The following is a 24,817-nucleotide window of genomic DNA, read 5'->3' as shown; positions in this document are numbered from 1 at the left end:
ACAGCTCTCAATTGTGCATGGAGGCTGTGTGACATAGATTGACTGGTCAAATGGGAAAATTTTGCCTCTGCTTGCTAACCTCCGATTTACGACAGGAATGCAAACACTGGTTGTGATAGTGTTGTGATTTACACTATGTGCTGTAAGAGCATTAAGCCTATGTTGGATGATGGTAAATGAGTGCCAGATAAAATGGAAATGTCCTCAACATCCATCCATGCGCCTATTCTCTAACCCCACTTATTGCTGCTCAGGCCCAGTGGGGATGGTGGCTGGGGGGGTTGATGTCTTTTCCAGAGTACGCTGGTCAAAATACATGGCAACAATCTGAACTGGAAACTCTTTTATTACATACACAAGCCCATTCACACTCAAATTCACACCTGTAATTTAGAATTTTTTGTTCACTTATTGTCCAAATCTTTGGACAATTATTTGGTCTTTAAAATAAGATGCCTATGGAAAATTCCCAGAGTCTGAAGTGACGTCATTAAGTTGCTTATTTTGTCTGACCAATAGTCCAAAGCCAAAAATATTCCATTTAAAACTGATGTGACTGAAATGTTTGGCATTTTTCATGATAAATTACATGGATGATAAATCAAAATCATAATTTGTGTCAATTTTAAAGTTTCTGTCAATTGGCTAATTTGTTAATTGTTTCATCACTACCCAAACCCTGCCATACAGTGCTGTGTATCTATTGTTTTTTGGAGAAGGTTATGCATTTAATCTGCTGTGGAGATCTCTGTCCACAATGCCTAGAAATAACTTAAGTAAATACTTTACTCATACATGTTGGATAGATACTTTCTTCACACTTTTGTTTTTGCAAACTTTTTTTAAGCACCAGTTTTTAATGGAAGAAATAAAAGCCTCAAAGCTGAGTCCATCTTCTCCCTCTTCATTGTGTTTGAGTTGTACATTGAGCAAAATCAGCCTTCTTTGGTTTGTTGTGTTCCCTATTGCACCGATGATAGACTGTACGCCCAGCACAATGATCCCTGGTGTTCTCATCAAAGGGCAAGTCAAATCCTTACAATCAGCATCTCAAGTGCTGCCTCATGACCGAGCATTCTCTTACCCGCTTAACATCAACAAACAATTATTTGTAGAGGTACGGATGGTCACCACGGGGATGACCTATTGCATGGGTCACAAGGATGAGAGGTCACTTGAAACTTGTTTCTCAAAAAAGTGGAGTCAAAGTGAGACACCAGGGCATTTTCAGTCCACTGTCTTTTGTCCAGTTAACTTACGTATGAGTGCTCTCCTGGATTTTAGGTTTAAATGCTCTTCAGAGTCTCACAGGCTCATTCTTTCCCTTGACGTATGGCCCAACCCCTCCTCTTTTCAAAAGAGTGCTGATAGCTGTTGGTAGAAATAGTTATGTAACAAATACTTCATCTCTTAATATGATTAACACAAAGATTCTTGCTTGATTCTATGCTGTAAATGTAGATATGGAGCTGATATAAGTTGTTTCAAATCGATTAGTCGATTTTACAGAAAAATAATCTGCAATAACTGATTGTCAATCAGTCAACCAATCAGTCAGTTGTTTAAGTCATTTGTTAAGTAAAAATACCAAACATTTCCTGGTTCTAGCTTCAGGAATGCAAAGGTTTTCATAATTTCTCAGTTTAATATCATGAATTTAATATTTTCTCTACTTTGGACTGCTGGTCAGGCTAAACAAGCATTTCAAAGATGTCACCTTGGGCTCTGAGAGCTTGTGATGGTGTTTTCCACTATTTTATGATGATTTGTAAACAAAACAGTTAATTGATTAATCAAATAAATGATCAAGAGACTAATGAATAATTAAAATCATTAGTTGAAGTTTGTGAAATTGTTGTAGCCCAAACACTTGCACACATGCTAATCAAAATCTTAGCAATAACTCATTTAGCAAAATTATGTAAAAAGCACAATGTGTCAATACAGTGGCCTGAGTAACAATTATACCAATGAATGTTAATTGCTAATCCCATTCAGGTACCAAAACCGTGGCTATAAAATTTCATTAAATGGGGAATGTATCTCCTTAGTTTTGACTGGGAAATATAATGTAACAGGTGTCAGTGTTAGCTCGGGGTTCTACTCTGCACAAACAGTCGCAAGCAGTTTTGTCCACTTTAGATCGTCCCTTTTATTGACCACATACACAGTTTCACAACATAAATGTGTTTCTCACTCTTAACTCCTCTGCTCACTTGCCCGGTGTTTCCAGAGGGCATACAGTCCAGTCTCTCAAACAACACAAAATCAATATACAATTATAACAGAGGGCTGGTGCGCCATTTTTGCTCTGGCTCCAGCGTGTGTCTCTCAGGTCCAGCATGCTACTGCATCAAGAGAAGAGAGAATAATTAGATAACAGGTAACACCTGTGCAATTAGACTAACCCTGGCACTGCTCCCATGAGCCACTCCCACCCATCTCTCCCCTGCACCTGAGCCCAAACCACACCCCACCACCACATATAGGTACTCTAGATTTCATTAGGCACTTTCAGACCAGAGGAACTTTTTCATAGTTCTAAGAACTGTTGGAGGAACTACCCCCTTTTTATTGTGTCCACACTGCAGGTACTGGGAACAATCATAGTTCATAGTGCACCGTTTTGAGGGACTTTTTTAGCTCCTACTTCGGGGTAGGTACTCTCCCAGCACAAGAGGAACCTTGAGTGACTTATGTGTACAGTGATTGGTCCAGACGTAAGCGTACAGTGATTGGTCAGACACATGAGCCAATGCAGCACCAGCAACCGCCATTTTTAAAAACCTGTGTAATACAACCGCATAGTCTAAATTTGCACGTCTCCTTTCCAACTCCGTTATTATAATGAAATGCACAACAAACACACAGCTCCGATCATGGCGTCCTCCATCTTGTTGTCGTATCTTTCACAGAAGTGACGTTGCTATACCAATCTCCAGCTGGCTTACGTCACTTCAGCGTTCTTATCAGCGTTGCAAATGCAGACAGAAAAAAAAGTCCTTTGAAGGTATGTACGGTATTTCTCGGGGGAGCTCTCCAGTGGGTACTTCCTCTCAGGGAGTCCCCAAAACGGTTTGGTCTGCAAGTGCCTATTGATGACTTTGTGAATAGGGGTACCAAGTGTGTTTATAACCAACACTAAATCATCAAGATTTTGGAGCAGAGTGCTGAACTGTGTTTTGTTGCCTGCAACTGTGATATTTTCCTCACACTTGTCAGCTCATAAGAGATACTACACCTTTAAAAAACTAAATTTTGAAGTACAGAAACAAACAAATAGTGTATGCCACCTGAATTCACAATAAGTGGTCTTTTAGAGGCTGACAACTCTCCTAACTGCTTGTTGCAATATATAATACAGCAACACAGTTACAGTTTGTTGAGCCTTTTGGGAATGATGTGCACAGAAAGTGAATGTTTGTGTCTCAGATGGCATAAAGACACACTTTCCTTTGGTAAGTAATAGTTTTAAAGCTTTGACGCAATTGTAGGATCACACCTATTATTGCTTGACTTGCATGACATGATTTGACATAACCTTTTACTGTCCTCTGTGCTTGTTTCGTAAAATATTTCTTGGCTCTAGTGTTCATTCGTCCAATAATAATTTGTAACAACTTGATCTGTTGTACACAGAACTTGAGAAAAACCTTTTAAGGAGAACGTGACAGATTGGTACTTGAAAAAGTTTCCCTCAAAGGATTTTTGGAGTGTAAGAGCTGATCAGTACTGCTAATAATATGTTAATGACATGGCCCTTGGAATGATAGACTTTTTTGATGGCAGGAAAAACATTTTCTTAGGAAAATGGTGCTGTTTGAAGCATTTATTTGGCAGAAGAGGAGCCTTGGTTTTGATGGCTGAATGGTTTTCTGTTTTATTAAGCTTAAACTGAGCAAGCTATCATTATTTTGTCTTGACCAGTGTAAAAACTTAACCTCAACATTTGTAGCCATGGTAGCAGAATGGCTCATTGGTCCAGACTGAAATATCTGAACAATTATAAGATGGATTGCTGTGTTATTTTCTACAGACATTCATGGTCCTCACAGGATGATGCCTTCTGACTTTGGTGATCCTGCTGACTTTGACCTTGAGCGCCAGAAATGTCAACCTTGAGGTTGACATTTGTGATTTTTAGTGACCTCAACAACTATATTTTTCCAAATTTTTTATTTGGTTTATGACCAAATTTATTCTCATCAGCCTCATTTGTACTTTGTGTTTAATGCTAATTAGCAAATGCTAACATGCTAAACTAAGATGGTGAACATGATAAACATTGTCTGTTAAACATCAGCATGTTGGCACTGTCACTGTGAGCATGTTAGCATGCTGAGATTAGCATTTAGCATATAGCACTAAGTGCCCCCACAGTAACCTCACAGAACAGCAAGCGTAGCTTAGTTTAGTTTAAACATTACTATTTAGGGGGATTCTTATGATGGTGGATAATTTGATTAAATTAACATACATGCTGAAAATTTGAATAGTTTAGAACAAGTAAGTATTAGGGCACATAATCTGACTGATACTCATCAGATTTTCTCACATTTGCCAGTCCACAGTCTAGTGGTTTCAGAAAAGCACAGCTTAACACTGTTTTTAATTAAAGGAGCAGAAAATTCCAGTTTCTGAAAAATGTTACACACACACATTAATTTACATAACTTTTGAAATAGTTGACTGATTCTATATTCAATTTTCCATTCACAGTAGTTTACTTTTCCTGGTTGTGGCCACAATACCATCCACCTGAAACCTCTGTATCATGACATATAAAAAATTTAAACGGTGTTCTTGTGAAACCTACAATGGACACATCTATGCAACCTCACACATTATTTATAACCTCTCCCTCCTGCTGAGATTTGAACCAGCAGCCGAGGAGTTTTCTTACAGACGCTCAAAACATACTGAATCTTTGATATGCTGCCATTTCACATATCATGTCATTTTTTATAATAACTGAGGGTAGAACGAGGCCACATATATAGAAATTCTATTTTCATGCTACTTGACTTGGCAGCAGCTGGAAAGCACCAACAACATGCCTCCCTCACCAGCAGTCCTACACTGACTTACACGGTGCCTGTCAAGCAGGGGCTAATGTGGATGGAAGGGGGAGAGGGAGCGGGGGGGGGGTGGAATGGGTGAATCAATAGTGACATGGAAAATATCGATTCATGTCTGTCACATAGATTAGTCACTCATGTCTGCCTGTTGGTGGTTTTCCAGCTGTGGTCAGTCTATAATTGATGAGTTTAGTCACTGCAAAGCACGCTGACAGACAGGACTGCACCACTGTGAAAGACCTGTAGGCAAATACAACGTGCAGTTTATCACACCACAAACAATAACTTTCTTATCACAGCGTAATCTCTGTATCTCATGCAGTAACTCATTCCATGGTTAAAGGAGCATTGTTTTTGTTTTTTCATGTTTTGGCTGTAGCCTGACTAATACTGGATTTTTGAGGCGGATACACATATTTGGGAGTTTAAAGAATCCTATAACAATATATTTTTTTACATAAGCACATGACATAAACAATCTTGTTTCAGCTGATCTACTTCAAATCACATATCTTTAACGTTAAATGTATTTAACATCAGAGTTCCAGATTTAAATCAAAATGTTTCCAGGTTTAGACTTTGTAATTTAGGAAAAGTTCTTGTATAGCAGCTACTTGTGTTTAGACAACATTTAACATTATTTGGTGTATTTTGAAGAAAGAGTTTTGTAGAAACCAGACTAGCTAGCGGCTCTTATTAAGCACAGAGGTGCTTTGAGCTAAATGCTAATATGCTCTCAATGACAATGCTAACATGATGATTTTTAGCGTGTACCATGTTCATCATCTTAGTTTAGCGTGCTAGCATGCTAACATTTGCTGATGTGTACTAACCACAAGTACAGCTGAGGCTAATTGTAATGTTATTAGTGTTGCAGGTATTTGGTCAAAACCAAAGTATTTTTTCACTAATTAAGATTTTGACCTGATGATGGTGCTAAAAGAAAGGTTAAGAGTACTCCACCAATTTAGCATTGCACGCCTAGGACTCATGCTGGGCACTTAGAAAAGTATCAAAATTGATGCAGCGATAATGTTTTTTTTATTCCATGCACTTTTCTTCCTTTTGAAAACTCCACATTCCCAGATATTTTTTCATTTTCAATCCTGAACTGACACTGACTTAAGTGACATCACTGGAAGGATTTTTTCACATATTTCAATACCTAATTTCATGGCAATCCACCAAAAGTTGAGTAAAGGCGTTTAATTAAAAATCATTAAAAATGTCAACCTCATGGTGATGCTAGAGGTAAAGCCAGGGGGATCTCCAAAAGTCTAGATTTTGGGTTCATGGCACTCCATTCAATAATTGTTGAGACATTTCAGTCTGAGCAAAAGATGATAAAAGTAAGGCTTCAAGAAAGTATTGTGTTCATTATCTGTACCAAAACTCACACATATCACATTGGAACTAATACTGAATAAGTAATCTATTTCCAAGCCATACAGTACTGCTTGCTAAGCCTTTCAGACCTTCGCTGTTTTTTTCCTCCCTTGTTTCCATTCATTTATGAAAATCAACTTGTGCAAACTTGCATCTGCTGAGCTACGTAATCCCTCACAGTCAATGTAATGTCTGCTTTTTTGTCAAAGTTGTGTAATGCATTGCGTAATGCAACAGAGTGAAGACTCGTTAAATTACTGCACTGAGAACTGCATTGCGTAGTCAGAACAATCACCCAAGTCTGACAACAACTGCAGACATGATATTAACTGTAAGGGCAAAATAACTTTTGGAACTGGTTACTTTATCATCACCCTCCCCTCCTCCTCTCTGCTTCCCATGTGCAGGCGTACTGGTGAGGCTGCCCAGAGCAGGAGAAGCAGGAGAGAGCTGCGTTTTTTGGAGAGAGCATCAGAGACTGTGAGGGAGAGAGAGGGAGAGAGAGAGAGAGTCTGGCTAAACATCCCTCATGATGAAGAAAAGCAGGAGTGCACAGGGGGATACACCGGGCGATGTAAGTATTGATTTCTCCAATCATCCATCTGTGCAACCACAAATCCATCCGTGCTTTCATTACACGGCCACTCATGATTTCTTTTTATCTGAAATTATGCATCTTACCTCCAAAGTTTACAGCCTCATTCTCCAGTTTGCTCAGTTACTGTAAATTTTTTAGCGTTTGCCTTCCTTCTGTCTCTTCCCGAACAAAGATACAGTGAGCTCTAAACCGAAGCAATGAGGTGCATTATGTCTGTGCGGTGGTCGGTGACTCATAAACAGATGACTGTACTGTACACAACAGACCGCTATCCGGCAGGACACACCGCAGAGAGGGAGATGGTGTTTGTGTGCATGTGTTTGTGTGTGTGCGTGTGAGAGAGAGAGAGAGTTAGGAAGATGATAGAGAGTTGAGGAGTGATGCGTAGTTTAGAAGAAAGGAGGCAGAACAGGAAGATCATGAAAGGTGTTTAAAAGAGAGCTTGCACCAGGACACATTTTGGGCATCGACTGAATGGAAACATGGATAAGAGGAAGGACAGAGGTCTGACAGAGAGGCCCATCTGTTTTTCCTCTACGCCATCAGTGTTTATGACTGGGCAGATCATTTTCTTTGACATTGTCCAACAGGAGCTCGGAGGCCTAGCTACATCCTGGAACGACAAAGTTTTCCTGCTGTGACTGGCCTCCATCAGAACCCTAGAGTTTATAACTGGCTTGTCACTGGAAATATATGATAATGCGGAAAATATTTTAAACTTGTTTGTCGTAATACATTTTGATAATGTTAATTTCTCAGTTTTTATAGAGGAAATGCACAAGTTAATTCAGTATAATGGTTAATGATATCAGGAGTGATCAATGGTGATTTACTTTCATGCCAGCAATGATTTTGTTGATGGTGGAAATATTTTTCAAAGGCTGGGCAACTCATTAAGGAATGAAAAGTCTCATTAACAATGCCTAAAATGCTTATTCCAAGAATGTGAAGGCTTCATTAACATTTCAGAGGTTTCAGTATTTCAGTGCATTGTAATATAATAGTTCTTACTGCTTCCTGTAGTTGGTTGTCAGGGTAGTTTTAAATGTCAGTGTTATATGTATTAGATTGGTTAGCTTTAAGCATTTTTATATATTCATGAAAAATTAACTTACAGCATCAGACTTTTGTCAGGGATAAAGTTGGATTTATTTCCATTGATCTGCATAGTGTTTACACTATTCATCAACTTCATCATATTAAGATTAAGGCACTCAGTGACATTTAAAAGATAGGAACAAATTATTACAAATTATGTTATAGAAGCTCAATTTGAAGCTTCCATCATATTTCTTCATTTCACAGAAAAGATCAAAGTGGTTCTATACAGACATCTGTTATGCTACATCACTCAACACCCTTGTGTGTCTCCCACCTTTCATTCAGATTCTATAGCTTATTAATAATTAAAGCTTTTTTTTTTTCTTTTTCTTTTTGACTGCTAGACTCAATTATTCAGACACCACATCGAACCATGCTTCTAGAGCTTCATTCCTAAAGCTTACTCATTTATATCACCTCCTTCAAAAAGGCTTTTTGGAAGTATCCCAGAGAACACTGGAGTTGTTTAGGCTCTGCAGCCAAGGAAGCCCTTTCATCTTCATCTAGAAAACACCCACTCCACCTCTGTTTGACACTGGACCTACACTACTTCCATCATCTCCAGTTCCTGTCCTTTCACGACCATGTTCCGGCTCATGAGATAAATAAAGGTTTCTAAATATATTAATGTTTTGAATTCTAAAATTATCATCATCCTTATTCTAGTTGGGGTGTATATACAAGCATACACTCAAAGTTAATCAGCAGTGTTTCCTCTTCCAAATGCCATTTGGACCATGGACAAGGGATCAACAAAGAACTAGAATCATATGTTCAGATGTCAGAGATGCAATCAGCACACAATTTATAGATAATTTGGCAGTGAAACAGCAGTGGCACTGAGACATACTGGCAAGAGACTGTTTAGATCTCTGGTTATAGCGTGTTTGACAGGAGGGCTTATGTAAGTGGAAAGAGTACTGGATCAGAGTCCTTGGGACAGAGTTGCATTTTGCTAGATTTAATTTTCACTCTTTTCCCGGGACGGAAAGAATGTGTCTTAAAGACGGGCACAATAACTCAGACAAATTGCATTTCCTAGAAGGAGCGGGGGAGTCAGCAGATCTGTGTTTACTGACAATCAGAAAGGATGGCAGCCTCTGTCTGTGGTTTTTCTAACTCTTTCTTCCGGACTGTCTGCCTTCCCCTCTCACTCAGAAACTCTATCTTTCCTGGTCTAATGCTTCTATTACTCTTCTAATTCATACTTCTTCTTTGCTTCCCAATTGGTGTCTCTACCATTACTGTCAGTCACTTTCACATAGAAAGGGCGGTGGGATGATTGTCCTCTTTCTCTTTCACTCTGACACCACCCTGTCTGCTCTGTCTACACTCACCCACTAATTTTGCTTTTACCAGTCGTTTTTCCTTCCATTTTTCCATCTACCAAAGGACTTTCAACACTGTCATTTGCTCCTGTTAAAAATTCAGAGAGGATTCTTCTGTATCTGACCAAGAACAAATTTTGGGCTTGAAATCCACTTTTCTAAAACCTTCAATAGCTGATTTTTGTCCACATGGGGGCAGTGGAGACTACACCAACATATTATCACCTTTTAAATTGATATGGAAAACCTGTTAGCAAATGGTCTATTTACACATTCAGCAGATACGGAGTAATATTAGCATTAATTTGAAGTCGTGTGTCTGGCCACCAGATGAATGTAATAACATTTTCGCTCCTTTTAGCTCTGTTTTGGTCTCCTCTAACTCCTGAGGGAAATATCTGTCTCTTAAGCTGTTAAATGCTCCAAGATGTTCACCAACTAGTCGCTAACTTTGTCTGTCTTCTGCTGGTTTGTCGTTTGGTGCTAAGCAGGTAGTGTGTTTGGAGCTTTTTTTCTCTGAAAGCAGCTGCCTGCTTCGGCCGACAATGACACTATGAGAGCAGAGAGAATGAGTGTTAGACTGTAAAACCACAACGATGAGCTGAAAGATGCTATAAAGGTCTGTAAAGCCGAGAGGAACTGCAAAGTCTGGTTATAACTCTCTGTGGGTTTGTCACTTTGAGCAACTCCTTCGAGTAGCCATGTGATAAGTTGTTAATATAAAATGTTGATTGCTTTTAATGTAATAAAAAAGAAATTAAATTGGGAGCAGATGACAGTGTTGCCAGCCTGTTGAAAGATATAACTCAGTTAGTCTTTTGGATTCCTGGAAAAGATAGATGTGTTTTCATAGTGGTTCATTGACTTTTTACCAATTAATTCATTTAATTTTTACCAGTTAAAAGTTTTAATTGAATCATGTACAATGATACATTTTACTGTAACTTTTTACATAGTACTTACTAGAGTTAAAACAATTGATTAGTTGATTGTCAGAAAATTAATTGGCAACAATTTTGATAATTGATTCATTGTAAGTATACTGAATTAGGTATGTTTCTTAAGCAAAAGTGCCTAATGTTCTGGTTCCAGCTTCTTAAATGGGCACATTTGCTGGTTTATTAGAACAAAGCAAGCAACTTTTAAAATTTTTGTGGAAGGAAAAAAAGATAAATCAATTAATCAACTAAAGAAACTGCAGCTTAATCGATATTTAAAATAACTGTTAGTTGCAACACTAGTTATTACTACTATAACAACTGGTAACTGCATGAAGTCTGATCATTTACAGAGAATTAGAAGTTGATAATGTGCAGGCTTGGTTTTGTCAAATTATGTTGAGCTGTCAGCCCTGATGTCACTGAGGTCAAATTGTGGCTTCGCTCTTCTCCCACACTCTCATTCGCTTTCTTTCTCACACACATTCTCAGTCTAGTCTGTTGCTCTACACACACACACGCACGCATACACAAGCCAAACAAATCATTTCTTGTTTGTCACAGCCACTTTCCAGGAATCCTTCGATCCTCTGTTTCCCCCTCGGCATCGTCGTGCCACCGTATCTCCCTTGTTCATTTGGAGCTGTCGGTGTGTTTCATTTACACTTTCACGCAGTGAACATAAAGTGGAGGGTGATGTATGCAGAATGAGCTCTGGCAGCCCGCTTCTGTTTCCTCAGTGCCCTGGCTTGTTTACAACCAGTCATTACAGTGAAGCACCCTGGGCTCCTCGCCGGAACCGTCACACACATTAAACTCACAATTTATATTCAGCACGGCTTCATAAAAATGTAAATTGTCATATCAGGTGTCGAGGCCCTGAAATGAGCTTTGATCAAACTAATTTTTGTCTGTGTAATGAAGAGCCTCTCTAGTGAACGGTATTTTGTTAAATCAGGATATGTGCACGGCAGACAGATTTTCCCTCCGGAACAGTCATGTTTATGTGTCTTAAATTGGTTTCTTTCTTATTATTTTACTTTTCTTTTTATGGCTCTGGATCCGTTGAGTATATTCTATGTTGTAAAATTGTAATTTCTTTTATAAGAATCTTAATTTCTGTTCAATCTTGTTATTTTTGTGCTGCTGTCATTACGTTTTTTACTCAATAACATTTAATTCACCTTTTATATTTCAAGATGTTGACCTGATATTAACATTTCACCCACATTTTATGTTTTTTTTTAAATCTATTTATTTAATATAGAAACCAGTAATTTACTGTCATATTCTTTTCCTCCTTCATTAGGAGAATAAGGAGCCTCCTGTGGGACAGTTTCCCTCAGGCAACACCCTCGGAATAGAAGTGTGTAAAGTGCACAGGCGGTTTTCTGGCAACCTGCAGCTGCCACCATTGTCATGGCGACAGGCGGAGAAGGAGAGGGACAGGGGAAGTGCGCTCACACCTGAGGAAGATGCAGTGACCCGGACCAGACCGACGAGCCTGCCCATTGCTACCCTGCCCCGCATTGACATCACACAGGCTGACCCTAACAGGTGAGACCGCTGAAGATAACCACAGATACAACGTCTCAGTGCAGTTTTAGCGTAGAGGTCATGCTACCGCTGTGATTGTAGTGCATGTCGTGTTGTCTGAGGAGGATTACGCCACTCTCCAATTCCTGTTCTTTGGATGGATGGAGAACTATGTTGATTTTTTTATTTAGTTTGAATTGTATTTTAGTCAGAGCTGCACCTTTTGAAACAAGTCGTTAACAGTGTGAGGTTGGTGTTTTCTCTCGTGTAGTTTTGACGTTAGACTCCCAAATTAGCAGCAAAGTTGTAAGTGATATTTATATTTTTATTTCAGTTGACCACAGTGTTTTCAACACCTCGTTAGTTTGTGTTACTGCTTGCAGTAACAACAGTGGCCCTATGTCCTGGAGAGCAACACATTTATTATATTTTTAAGGTGTCAGATGGTTAAACTGCTGCCAAGTTATTTTTTACTGAATACACTGTTACTGATGTGTCTGCTTCTGATGTAGAACAAAAAAAGAAGGCTGCTGCTCCCTGGTAGCATTCATTTAGGGGATATATATATATATATATATATATATATATATATAGTTTTCATATATATATATATAGTTTATAGTTTTCATGATGGCTACCACTTTACCTTATTGAGTGGTAATTTGCCACATGTATCCTTTCTCTTTGAACTACTATGACTCACCCTACTAAACTACATGGGCTCTCTTCAGAGATGTATTTGTCAATTGACTCTGTCATCTGTTGCTTTTATCTCTATAGTGCTCACATTCTGCTGTACTGCTTTTTAAAAGCATGGCCTGCGTTTATCTGGAATAAAGGTCAGGAGCCGTGATACTTTTGCTCTGTTTATTGCATGACACTGTCGACGCACCGCAGCTCTTGTGGTATTTTTTCAGCTGTCACTGATTAGCCAATCAGCTTGTTGATGATGCTTTTTTGGATTTGCATTTGCATTATAAATATTGGAGAGGGCCTTGACTGAAAAAAGATCTCCACCAACTCCGAGAGTCGTATTATTCTGGGCGTAATCTTTAAATATTTTCCTAATGCAGTATCATGAATGGGACCTCCAGGAAGGAGAGATCTTGTCTTAAATGTGAACCTTTGGGGCTTGATTACACTATAGCCTTTAAGTCTTTATTAACATAAGACCAGTGAGAAAAGTGTCCTGATGGCTTTCCAAACAGTGTGATTTCAACAGTTTTTTTGGGAAGGTCGTAGCTTTTAAATGCCAGGAAAGTGCCGTCACTCTTCCTGCGCCGGACTTGGTTTTAAAGCAGAGACACTAATGGAAGCCAGCGGAGAGAGCAAGAGGCTCGGGTTAGACGGGGCAGACTCATGCAGCGTTGTTGCTGGCCCACAACTCTCACCACGCAGCTCACCAAGATGCTTTCGCAAGCAGGTGGTGACCAAGCATCACCGTCGATACAGGCGCTTCACTGTAGCCAACACCTGGTAAGATTGGGTTTTCTATACGTGTGTGAGGAAGAGATAGAAACTGCCAGAGTAAAAGATAGTAAAAGAATAGCTGTTTCTTCACTATTTGTCTCCATCTGTCATTTTTTGCATTTTAAAGAGCTATGTATTTATTCACACATGGCCTTATTTAGCTGTGGTTTATTTCAAGTTGCTAAAACTGTTCCTGCTTCAAGGTGATTTAGAGTCCAGAAGAGTAATTCATCAAAGAGATTCATTTGTATGTAAATACACAGGAGAGAGACTCTGACAATAACATATGACAAGTCTGGTGATACTGAGAGGTTCCAGTTCCTGCATGTCATAATAAAGATCAGGCGTTATCTAGATATAATTGTGACAAAGACCAGGAAAAGAGAAGGGATCCTTCTTCCAGGATGAACACATATATAATAGATGCTATATACACTGTACATGTACATGCTGCTGCACTGCTACTTTTCTTTATGATGAAATGTTCAGATGAGGAAATTCACCATTCGGACATTTCATATTTCATCATAAAATGTTCCTATTGTTGAAACGTTGTAAAGTACAAACTGAGCCGAGCACAGTGCCAAGTATTTTTTTTTCCTCTGGGATTTACTGTGCTTGAGAAATGTCTTCTCTGACCGCTGCATGAATAAATGCTCCTTATCATGATAATTTATTTGAGTTACAGATAGCAGGGGTCTGGGTTAGGAGAGCCAACTTGCGTCTTTCTTCCTCTGTTTCCACTCAGTGTGACTGTGTGACATTTTGGAGACGGAGCAGAACCAGAGCCATTTTTGTCTGTCAGATTTACTTTCAGCCTACTCAGATAGTTTTAGTGTTAGACTATCTCTACTGATGTGGATCTGGACTTTATAAGCCCTCGCATATTCTTGAATAAACACAGAGAATTTTGCTATTAATACATTGCCAGAACTGTAATATAGTATTAACATTATTTTAGGTTATATGAGGTCATTTTGTTAGGATAGCAGTCTGACAAAGAAGAAGGAGTCCGGTCCATCCAAGAGATATATCGCGCATTTTTACAGCTAATGTTCTTCATCTTTTAAAATGAATGATCAATGTATATGTTTAGCTGTTTTTACCGATCATGTTGGACTGTAATATCCCTCGCATCTTCGGAACCTTGTTCCACTTCCTTATACCCTACTAACACCGCTCCTCTGACCATCTGACCCCACCTCTTTTTTCCTTTTTTTTTTTTTTTTTTTTTTTTTTACAGCACATGAGAGCTGCACCTTCACTGCACTTTCGTATGTTCCTGATTACATTGTTTTAATTACTAGCTGTTGGAAAAAAGTGTGTTTTGTCTTGAATTTAAAGAGTTTAAAGTACATCTTTTCAACAAGACACTTGCAAAAGTGAAAAGGTAGATTTGTTGTATGAAATTGGCCAATATTGTTGTCATATCCAAAGATTTTAAATTCCAAAAATCCTCTTTTTTTTATTCCACCTCTCTTTTAGCTGGTTTTAAGCAGACATGATGCGAGTCAAGGTGAAACACAGATGATATTTTTATCTACTCTGCACCATATGCACACGAGTGAGAGTATCTAAATTGACCAATAATAACCTTTGTTCCACAGTGTGCACTAGTATGTTTATAGGACATCATACTGTAGGTGGCCAAGTGAAGGGCGGGTGGGATGATGAACACACTGACTAATCTGCAGTGGAAGGGGGGGGGGGACGGACGGACAGGCAGTCAGATAAGCAGTGACTGTGAATCCATTCCCTGTGTTCCAGCCCAGATCTGCCTCTTAACGTCTGCCAAGCCTACGTTATTCCAGCACGTGGCCTGTAACTGGACAGGAAGGGGGGTCTGTTAGTGTATGTGTGTGCATGTGTGTGAGCAAGCAGCCACAGCATCAGTGTTTTTTTGGTGGTCAATGAGGAAGGAAGAGACGGAAGGGAGAGAAGAATGTTTCGGAGGTCCCCTAGGTGCAGAGTTGGGCACTTTGACTTCAGCGAGGAAGTTGTCAATAGAGCACATCTCTCAGCTCCCAGGTGACTCTTGAGCACTCTTCTTTGTAATATTTCTTTATCTTTCTTATTTCAAAAATTGTTCTTTTTGCAAACTTGTTCATCTAGACTGTCTATTTGAGTATTTTAAGCCTTTCTCTCCGTTTTTTCTACGTTTTAGAGAGATTGCATCATTTGTAGATTGCAACATGAAACTGCTTGAGGGAATTTTGTTTACATCTTTCATCCACTGTGTCAGACCGTTGTTGTTAGCTTTAAAGCATATGCAGATCTTGTGCGTTGTTTATATGCTGTGGTTTTCTGTCTGCGTCAGATTAAGAGATTAGATTTCTGTAGGTAAAGCACGCTGTTAATGTGTGAAGTCGGGATTTGGATGACGTAAAATGCAACATGGATGATGTACACTGTCCTGCATGTGCGTAATCAGAGTTTGCACATTTCACATTAATCTGAGCTTCTCTGGCAGAGGTGTGGGACTGAGAGTATCTCAGCGGGATATGCGGCTGGTTAATCCCACACATAGCAGAAATTACAGAGGCAGGGAGTGAATGTGGAGCAAATATTGAAGCCTTTGAGATAGTCAGTCCATTACAAGATAGATTTTAAAGGGGTTAGTTGAGTACGGAGTGTGTTTGAGAGAGCTGGAGATGATTTCGAGATAGTGCTTTTCCTTTTCCTGTGGTCACTGCTGCTGCAATTGCACCAAAATAAAATGCGGTTTAAATGCAACAATTTTAGAGCATGAAGTGGCTCATATGTCAGTTACACATGTCAGGTCAACATATCAGTGACTAAGTAACCTGTGTGCGGATATTATCTTGAGCTAAACTCAGGATTTATAGAAATTTGTTTTTATTTTATATTCATATGGCATCTGTTGTTCCTGCTTGCCATTGATAGTTTGACCTTTTGACTCCGGTCCATCTGATCTGATCATCTGGTTACACAATAACTTGTCCACTCCTTGATTATATCCATCTGTGCATCTATCGTGGTTTTATTGCGGCATCAGCAAACATTAGAAGAATTGTTGATGTGTATGTTATGTGTAACACTTTTTTCTCTCTTTCTCTTTTGCTGTTGTTATTGTTCTCTATAATTTCGTCATTTTGTTCTGAACTGTGTATGTATTTTTTAATAAAAGCGCAGGGGCAAGCATCGCAAATGAACTTAGTCCATTATCCATATGAGATGTTGCATTAAATTGTTTTTCCTTTTATTCTTATTATTAGCTTTATTTGTCAGGGATCATGTACAAAAAAACATTAATCTCTAGCAATCAAACAGGAGATGCTTATACTAGATTTAACTACTAGCTTTACTTTCTATCTGCAGTTCTGGAGTAGGTAGATACAAACACTGCAAATTAAAATGCAATAGATCCTGAATATACTGTAAGTTTATTAGACTGTTGTGTATGGTTATCTCTGTAAAAATGAACAAAGAATACTAAGTATGAACACACCCTTACACGATAAGGATCTAATATCTTTCCCTGTGCTTGTTACGTGCTGCTGAGTAGGGATGAACTAATGAAGTTGTCACGTACAGTATTCCACTGAGACAGACCAGACCAGCAGTTTACGATAAAACACCCCCTCCTCTCACTGCCCAGCAAAGCATACTCATTTAATGAGCACCGTAGTTTGTTTTCAGGCCATGGATGGATGGATGGGTGAGTAATCATTTTAGGGTTTATACAACCATCTCTGGATGGGATTTGTGAACATGTCGTGTAAGCCATTACTTAGTAGCAGCTTATTGAAACTGTTAAGTACTTAGATGATTTGATTGATGATTGATTGCACCTAGAAATGACAGAGGTAATGATCTAATAGTAACACGTTTCAGAACTTTTTAACTTCAATCCTGAAGTTGATGTAGGAATCATCCACCACCATTTTCTTATTTTTATGTGATAATTTACTGTACATGCTTTAAATACTAAGAATGTTTTGTTTTCAGCTGCAGAGTGAAAAATCTCTCCTCTTCTCTCCTCTTTATCTGATTGCTGTTATCTCTCTTCTCTTAGCTTTGAGGTAGAGAATGGCCCGTCGTTGTGCTGCAGTCCTTCAGACCCTCAGGCGTCTCCGGGGTCAGGTCTGGTTCTACATCCCAATCTGGCAAGCCATGGCCAGCGCAGAGAGTCCTTCCTGTACCGGTCTGACAGCGACTACGAACTGTCACCCAAGTCCTTGTCTAGAAACTCTTCCATTGTTGGAGAACTGTGAGTTGTTTACATCACAGCCCTCTGAAATAATAATTGAGACAAACTGCTGCATAAACTGTGCATGTGTTTGTGTATCACAGTCAGTTTTTGCTCAATTGTTTTCACATTCTATTTCAGACATGGAGAGGACTTGATTGTGACTCCATTTGCCCAGGTAAGAGCTGAATACAAGTCAATAAATCTGCCCCAAAGAACATCAAAGTCAGCTTATTGATGTTCTTCCTAATTAGCATTAAAACAAGCAAACAGCATTTTCCCCAAAGCCTTTTTAAAGGTGAAGCACTTCATAGATCCAGACATTCATGATTAACCTCTCTGCCCCCTGGTGGCCTTTAGTGGGCATGGCTATGTCATTTTACACTCTCCATCCCCAACTTCAACTGTAGCTGAACTGGTCCTGCCTAACACTGTTCACTCTAATGGGTGTAATAAGCAATAATGAATGCAGCAGCTATATTTTCCTACCTCATTACAATTTATTTTAGAAACACATTTTTGAGAAAATTTTGAGAAAATACATGTAGAAGAGAATAGAAGAAAAATCCAAAACTCTTTTGGGTGGGAGTGGGAGGTGCACACACCATTCACTGAAAGAAAGCTGCAAAGAATGCATCAAATTCACATCTAACTAATAATTGCAACTTAAAACAAAATTCAAAAAGAAAATTGAGTCAGTTAGTCTTCTATCAGTCAGCTGCATTTCTACAGATACTTTCCAGAAGAACACTTAAAACCATAAAAATACAGAAAACTCTTTTTGGGTGGGTTGCACAAATATATTATGAGTATGACAAACACTGCACATACCCCAACACACTGTAATTTTGGAATAGTCATCACATTATCACAATCCTGTCAACATTATCTATCGCTGTGATACATTATCACTGTGTATATTCTCTGAAATCTGCCTTGAAAGCCAAATTGGGGTGTGGTTTCTTCTTCTTCTTCTTATCCTCCTTCTTCTTATTTTTTAGGTTCTGGCCAGCCTTCGGACTGTCAGGAACAACTTCACCACCTTGACAAATGTACAATGTGCATCTAATAAGTAAGTCGTCTCATTATTTTCTTACCTTCTTGTATTTTTTTCTGTTGTGACTACGTGCTGCAGAATGTCAGCTTTACAAAGAAGGTTTCTTACATACCGGGTACATTTTTAGAATTGTGTGCAGAAAGAAAGCTGTGGTGAAAATTCATGACATGACTTTTTTGTAGAGAATCTGCCTGTGGATTCTCGCCTCTTCTCAAGATGCTAACACTTGGGGGCGCCAATGCATCAAAAATATTTCTCATGCTAGTTGCTCATGAAGGAACCACTCACATTAAACTAGGTATTGATTTAAACAACCCAAGATTCTTGTGCTTGTTATGCTGAAGTTGATTTGTGGCAGATGTGAAATCCTTAACTGCAGACAGTGAGATTTTATTTTGATTTTGGTGGAAGACAGGGTTACCTCGCCTCTCTCGACTACCTTTAAAAGCTCCCTCTGATTACTGAGTTGGGTCAGCGGCTGCAGTTGCATCAGGTCTGCCAGAGGTGGACTCTGAGTCAGTATGACCTCCATAGAGAGGGGTCACCGTGAGCCAAAACTGAATAAGATGTGACAATGTCACATGGTAAAAAATCTGACCTGTGACCAGTTCAGAGAACTAAAGGAGCATCTGTGTTATGTTTGTGCTATGGCAACAATGGCAAACAAATCACACTGTGAAATTTAAGAAAAAAAAAAAAATTGTGAAACGAATGAAAAATTTGTTAAACATCAGGATGTGACGTGTGATTCTGACTTGTTTCTTTCTGGTTGTAGGAGGTCTCCTGCTGCGAATCAGCCTTCTGTCACCAAAGTCTGTCTGTCGGGTGAGTCCTGTCTCAGGCCTTCCTGTGTATGTAATGAAGAGCTTACTCACATCCTTATCAGATAAGATGATTCTGGGAAATGTGGAAAGTGTGCATGCAGTGAATTGCATTTCCATACTGTGTTTATTCCACCAGTTTTTGGAAATTGTAAGAAGTCCAATGTCAAGTTTAGATCCTGGTAAATGACAGTTCTCTGCTTAAGATTTGAAAGATAAAAATGCACATATTATTAGAGTGTAAGTCCCTATATGTGCAGTTTCATGAATGAAATCCAGATATGGAAATTTTACTTGCATGTGAATAGTTAAAAACACTCATAGTTTGAAGGAAGTGTAATATACAGCAAATGGTATCATATATGTATCATACAGTTATTGGACACAACTGCAAGCTGTACACTTGGATTTTGCCTTTGCAAAGACAGCACACATTCTGCTAAAGTATTTAACATTCAGTGTTCTGCATACAAATACTGAATTACTGTAAATGGGTGGAACTGTGATTCCATTTGAAAAATCCCACTGCAACAGATGTTTACTACACTGCCAGCACAGATTGTATTATCTCTGAGCGTTTTTCACACACACACATAAAAACTAATCTTTCAAGTTATTGATACAGAAGATTATGACGCGATAACAAAAATTCCCATGCATGCACTGACGTTGTTAACAGAAGGAAATGAAGACGGAAACACAGAAAGATCTGTAATGGTCCGGATTCAGATCAGGTAGATGTGTGTGTGAAGGAGAGAAAAGAACGGGTGAAAGAAGGGGAGGAGGGAGGTTGTGATATTGCTTCCTGCTGCACTGGTTCTTCAAGCCCGATTGACGTCAGCACGGCCTGCAAGCGGGTGCTCTCAGCTTCCTATCAGCGCAGATGGGCTGCTTGGAGCGCCCTGCTGCAGGAAAAAATACAAGACAACTGCGAGTCTCTTATTGTCCTTCCTCCTCCACACTTCTCACAATCCTTGACCTCCTCCAACTAATCGCTGATGAGTGAAACTATCACATTTTTCTCCCATCGTGACGCATGGGGAAGATAGAATAAGAAAAACAAATATGATTAATTCTGTTTGAAACCTCTTAGGCACAGTACACTTATCTGTGGAATTTCACTCCCGTCCCACCAGAGAATAGCACTGTCATCAGGTTTTCTTGAGCCTAAAAAGAACATACAGTACACCTGCCATTAAATAATAGTGATTGTTCAGGAGTAGACCACAACAATTAACAATATCACAAGGAAAGATGCCCTCATATCCTCCTTTGTGCTGCTTTCTGTCTCGTTTTCGTCAACTCTCTGAACGGAAAAGGAGAACAGATTTTTCCTGTTTTGCATGAGTGTTTCCAGTGAGGCAATATCCCCCAGTGGTGAGAAGGATACAGTACCTGCGTCTTTATGAGTAGATGGCTGATTAAGAGCTCTATGAAACTCCAGATACCTCTATAAAGGGATTTGAGATGAACACAGAGAAATAGAAACACAGACGAGTAAAAATCGAGAGAGAGTAGTGGGGATTTCCTGCTAGGAAGTTGGTGCGGTTACACATGAAGATGTGGTTCAAGACAGAGAGTGAGAGATAGTTGCCAGATTGTTGCAAGGAGTGACATAGAAAAGAAAGAAAACACAGCAAAGGTCAGAGAGAGACGTCATCATTTTTGAACCTTTTTAGTCAAATGTGATATGGGAGAGGCAGAATAAAAGGTCAAATTGGATGAAATAAACAAAAAGAGCAAGAACGTGACCACAGTTACTGGGTGAAAGTGCCCAAGAAGCAGAAAACAGGGGGCGGTGGCGGGGGGGTATACTAGAAATGAGCTCAGCTGTAAATGCGTCACTGCAGGCTCTTTACGCTATTAACCATCTTACTCCAGTAACGTGAGGGGATTGTAGTTTGCAGTTTACGCTTCACAAACCATCTTGGCCCCATCACACGCAGTCCCGTGACTCGACAAAGCCAACAAAGGGCTCACTCTTCCCTGACTGATTCAGATTATAGGCTTTGCTTTATATTACACTTGATAAATGGTACTTTTGAGGAAAATGCTTGATTATGACGTCTTTGACCGTCAGGACTGGTGACTAATCTGTAATGCTTATCACTGGCATTAGCGGGATATTGTCATAGATGCAGGGGACTCTAGGATACATGGTTAGTCATTTGACCAAGATGGGGATGTGAAACCTCATAATGGTCTTGACTTTAGAAATTAATGTTTACACAAGAATACACAGAAATAATGTTAAAAGCAAGCAGTCAGAGCTGCCCAAAGTGGGGCCTGTGGGCCAAAGCAGGCCACCTTAGTAAACCTTAGACTGAACCCACCTGAGGTCAGAGAGGAAAAGTAAACATGTGCCACCTCTTATGGCTTTTTTTTTTCTTTTTGTATTCGTCATAACCTGGCTCTTTGGCCTTGACAAATACGGAAATGGACACAACGGATGGCGGTAAATTAAAGGTATGGAGTGTGTCAGTCAGTAACATCAATGGTGTAGGTGTTAAATGCATGAACAGTGAGCAGTGAGGTATGAGGTGTTGTGAAACAATAACAAAACTAAAGTCAAACAAAAACCAAAGCCTGCAGCTGCTGGCTGGGATGAGTCAAGGGGAGAGAAGGCCTGAACAGCGCTGGGAGTTGGCCCTTTTATCCTGTGGGAGCATTAGGCCCAGATGCTCTGAATCTGGCTGGATGGCTTATAGACACAAAAGAATATAACAGTAACTCATAACCATACCAGCAGGATGATATCTATGATCTGCTCGATCAAAACGAGGAGCAGCCAGAACAGGAGAAGAGCATAAGACAGATTTCACATTTTCAAAAGCTAGCTGACATTCAGAAGACCTAATAAATTTGGTCTTGGTCTTGAGCAGTTCAGTGAGGGGGAACACAACAGTAGAGACGTTTTAATAAAAACCTCTATAATAACCCACTAAACCCAAGAAGTTCTTTCTTTGTTGTTGGTTGTGGATATTTGGCTATGGCCATAACCTCGGCCTGGACTGAGGTCATATGACCCTGTCCCACCACAGGCCCAAAAGAGCCAAATGTGAGCCGCACTTCAGCCAAACATTCAAACAGCGTCCAATTGCGCTGCAGATGCGAGTGCCAGATATCAGTATAGGTACCTCTTTTAACATTTTTAATCTAATTGGACCTACTTTATATCTTTTTGTAATTGATTGTCCTCTATCAAACCGAATCTTGCAACTTTTCTTGCTTTGTGATAGGAACATGAGCTAACTGGGATTTTAAGTCACACAGTTTTATAATATATGATATACATTTTTTATATATCCCATGTTGAAGTCCCCCCATGTAGCATTTATAAGCAATAGGGACATTTTAAAGTGTTATTTAATGTGCAGTATTTGCAACTGTATTACAACTGTGTTTCACTGTATTAGCATTGAGTATCTGTTTATATATCAGCCTTGAATCTTAATACAGTGTGCTTTAGTATAATTTTACATTGTATTGCAGTGTATTTGCCACTTGGCCACAGAATTTCCATCAAGTTTCATTTCAGGCCCTCGAAGGGAAAAAAAAGTTCAAATACCACCGTGTGAGTTTTGTGATAAACACTTTAAATTCCTTTTCTTATCAGTTTAAAGTGTGTTTGTCTTTTTCCTCATATATTTTTGTTTATCACTAACAAAATATTCAGGTTTTGTCTTTTTGTTGTAGGGTGCATTTCAGCTGCTCAGTCAGCCTGTTAACAAATTAACAGCCTGTAAACAAATTCAGTCACAGCAGACAGCTACATCGAAACATACACATGCTTTGCCTTGAAACTCCACAGACACGTGACTCTGTGCGTAAATTGCCCAGGGCGTGGGGCCCTGCACAATAAGCATTACTCATTCATCTTTTGTCTCTTTTTGTAAACAGGTCATGAAAGAGAATTAATCAAAGGCGAGTCTGAAACAGGTTATTCTGACAGCATAAGGAATTACTGGTAATCTGCGCTTTGAAGGAGTAATCACTTTTAAGTAAGGGCAGGAGTGTTTTCATATCTGTTCTGCAAGTAGTTTTGCGTATGTGCTTGCATACGTGCATGATGTGCACCATGAGATATAGCAGCCTATTGTGAGAAAAGGGCAAAGCAGCCGTGTTTGTAACGTGCAGCCTTGTACACCTGAGAATATCTCAGGTGAAACCACTCAAACCAAACCTGCACCAGGAACTGTGCTGCATATTTGTGTTTGTGATAAGATTAATTGTGGTATTATTATAAGGAAGTACTGAAGTTTAATTGATGGATTGACTTTAATACTTGGATCAAAACTGGATGATGTATTTATTATTAGATATTGTGTAATTATCTGCTATCTGTTAAAATTGTGGTATCATTCTAATCAAAGTGGTTAAACATCATAGTGTATCTGGATGGTTTCTTGATTTATTTAAGGCCAAAGTGTTTATCTTAAATGAATAGTTGGACATTTTGGGAAACAGGCTTATTCACTTTCTCATGCTCTTATTTGTCTGTTCAATTTAGCTTAGCACAAAGACAAGAGAAACTAACCCGGCAAACGGTATCAAAATCCACCTAACAGCACCCCTAAAGCTCATTCATTAACATGTTATATCTCCTTTATTTACACTGTACAAAACCAGAAGGACAAAAATGACAGTGCCCACTTTTATGGGCTTTATGTGCCAGACTATTTCTTGACCGGGACCAGTAACTTCCTAGATTCTTCGCTGGTTGCTTGTCAAGTGCTCAGAGCCAAGAAATAGTCTGGCACATAACCCACTGCAAAACGGCAAATTGTCATCCTGCATAACTGTTGGACAGAGTCAGCTTCCTCCTGTTTCCGGTATTTGAGCTAAGCTATCCTTACTTGCTGCTCGAAGTAGCTTCACATTTGCCGTACCGACATTCGATTCGGTATCAACTTCTAATAATCTAACTAATCTAACTCTTCTATGCAAATAAGCATAGCTTGCTATTGCTTTAAGCTAATAATAGTGTTGTTTGTTAAACTTTAAAGAGAAAAAAAAAGAAAAAGTAATTTCATGTTTTTATCCTAACCTTTAAAAGATGTGGGGGGAAGCTTAATAAATATCATTACCCTCTGTCTTTCACAATATGATGAGGTTTACTCCTTCACATTTAAAGTACTGAATACACAGATGGGTCGATTGACATGCAGACACAACACACTGATTCCCAGAACAAATTTGACCTGTCATTGTCAGTCTGGGCAGTCCAGTCCTGGCCTGTCTGCAGTGGTTACTGTGCTCCACCGTGTGCAGCGGGAATCCATGTCAGGTTTTCC

General features: G+C 39.3%; 1 protein-coding gene across 6 annotated transcripts in view; it reads left to right on the top strand.

Annotated features, from left to right (window-relative positions):
- The window catches only part of LOC137193838 (3',5'-cyclic-AMP phosphodiesterase 4B-like), a 53,656-nt gene that overhangs the window by 8,831 nt on the left and 20,008 nt on the right, over positions 1-24,817 (top strand). For 4 of the 6 annotated variants that reach the window (XM_067605233.1, XM_067605234.1, XM_067605236.1 and 1 more), the window contains 6 exons: positions 6,872-7,038; positions 11,739-11,986; positions 17,472-17,666; positions 17,787-17,823; positions 18,647-18,717; positions 19,478-19,527. In XM_067605233.1, coding sequence (XP_067461334.1) covers positions 6,994-7,038; positions 11,739-11,986; positions 17,472-17,666; positions 17,787-17,823; positions 18,647-18,717; positions 19,478-19,527 — 646 coding nt within the window. In that variant the 5' untranslated portion in view covers positions 6,872-6,993. Of the gene's footprint in view, positions 1-6,871; positions 7,039-11,738; positions 11,987-13,259; positions 13,442-15,276; positions 15,464-17,471; positions 17,667-17,786; positions 17,824-18,646; positions 18,718-19,477; positions 19,528-24,817 lie in introns of those variants that run through there. The other 2 variants (XM_067605237.1, XM_067605238.1) reach the window with 2 other exon arrangements.

The sequence above is a fragment of the Thunnus thynnus genome, chromosome 12, assembly GCF_963924715.1.
Source record: "Thunnus thynnus chromosome 12, fThuThy2.1, whole genome shotgun sequence".
NCBI classification, from domain to species: domain Eukaryota; kingdom Metazoa; phylum Chordata; class Actinopteri; order Scombriformes; family Scombridae; genus Thunnus; species Thunnus thynnus.
Note: the sequence above shows the minus strand (reverse complement) of the source record. Positions and strands in the feature narration are given on the sequence as shown.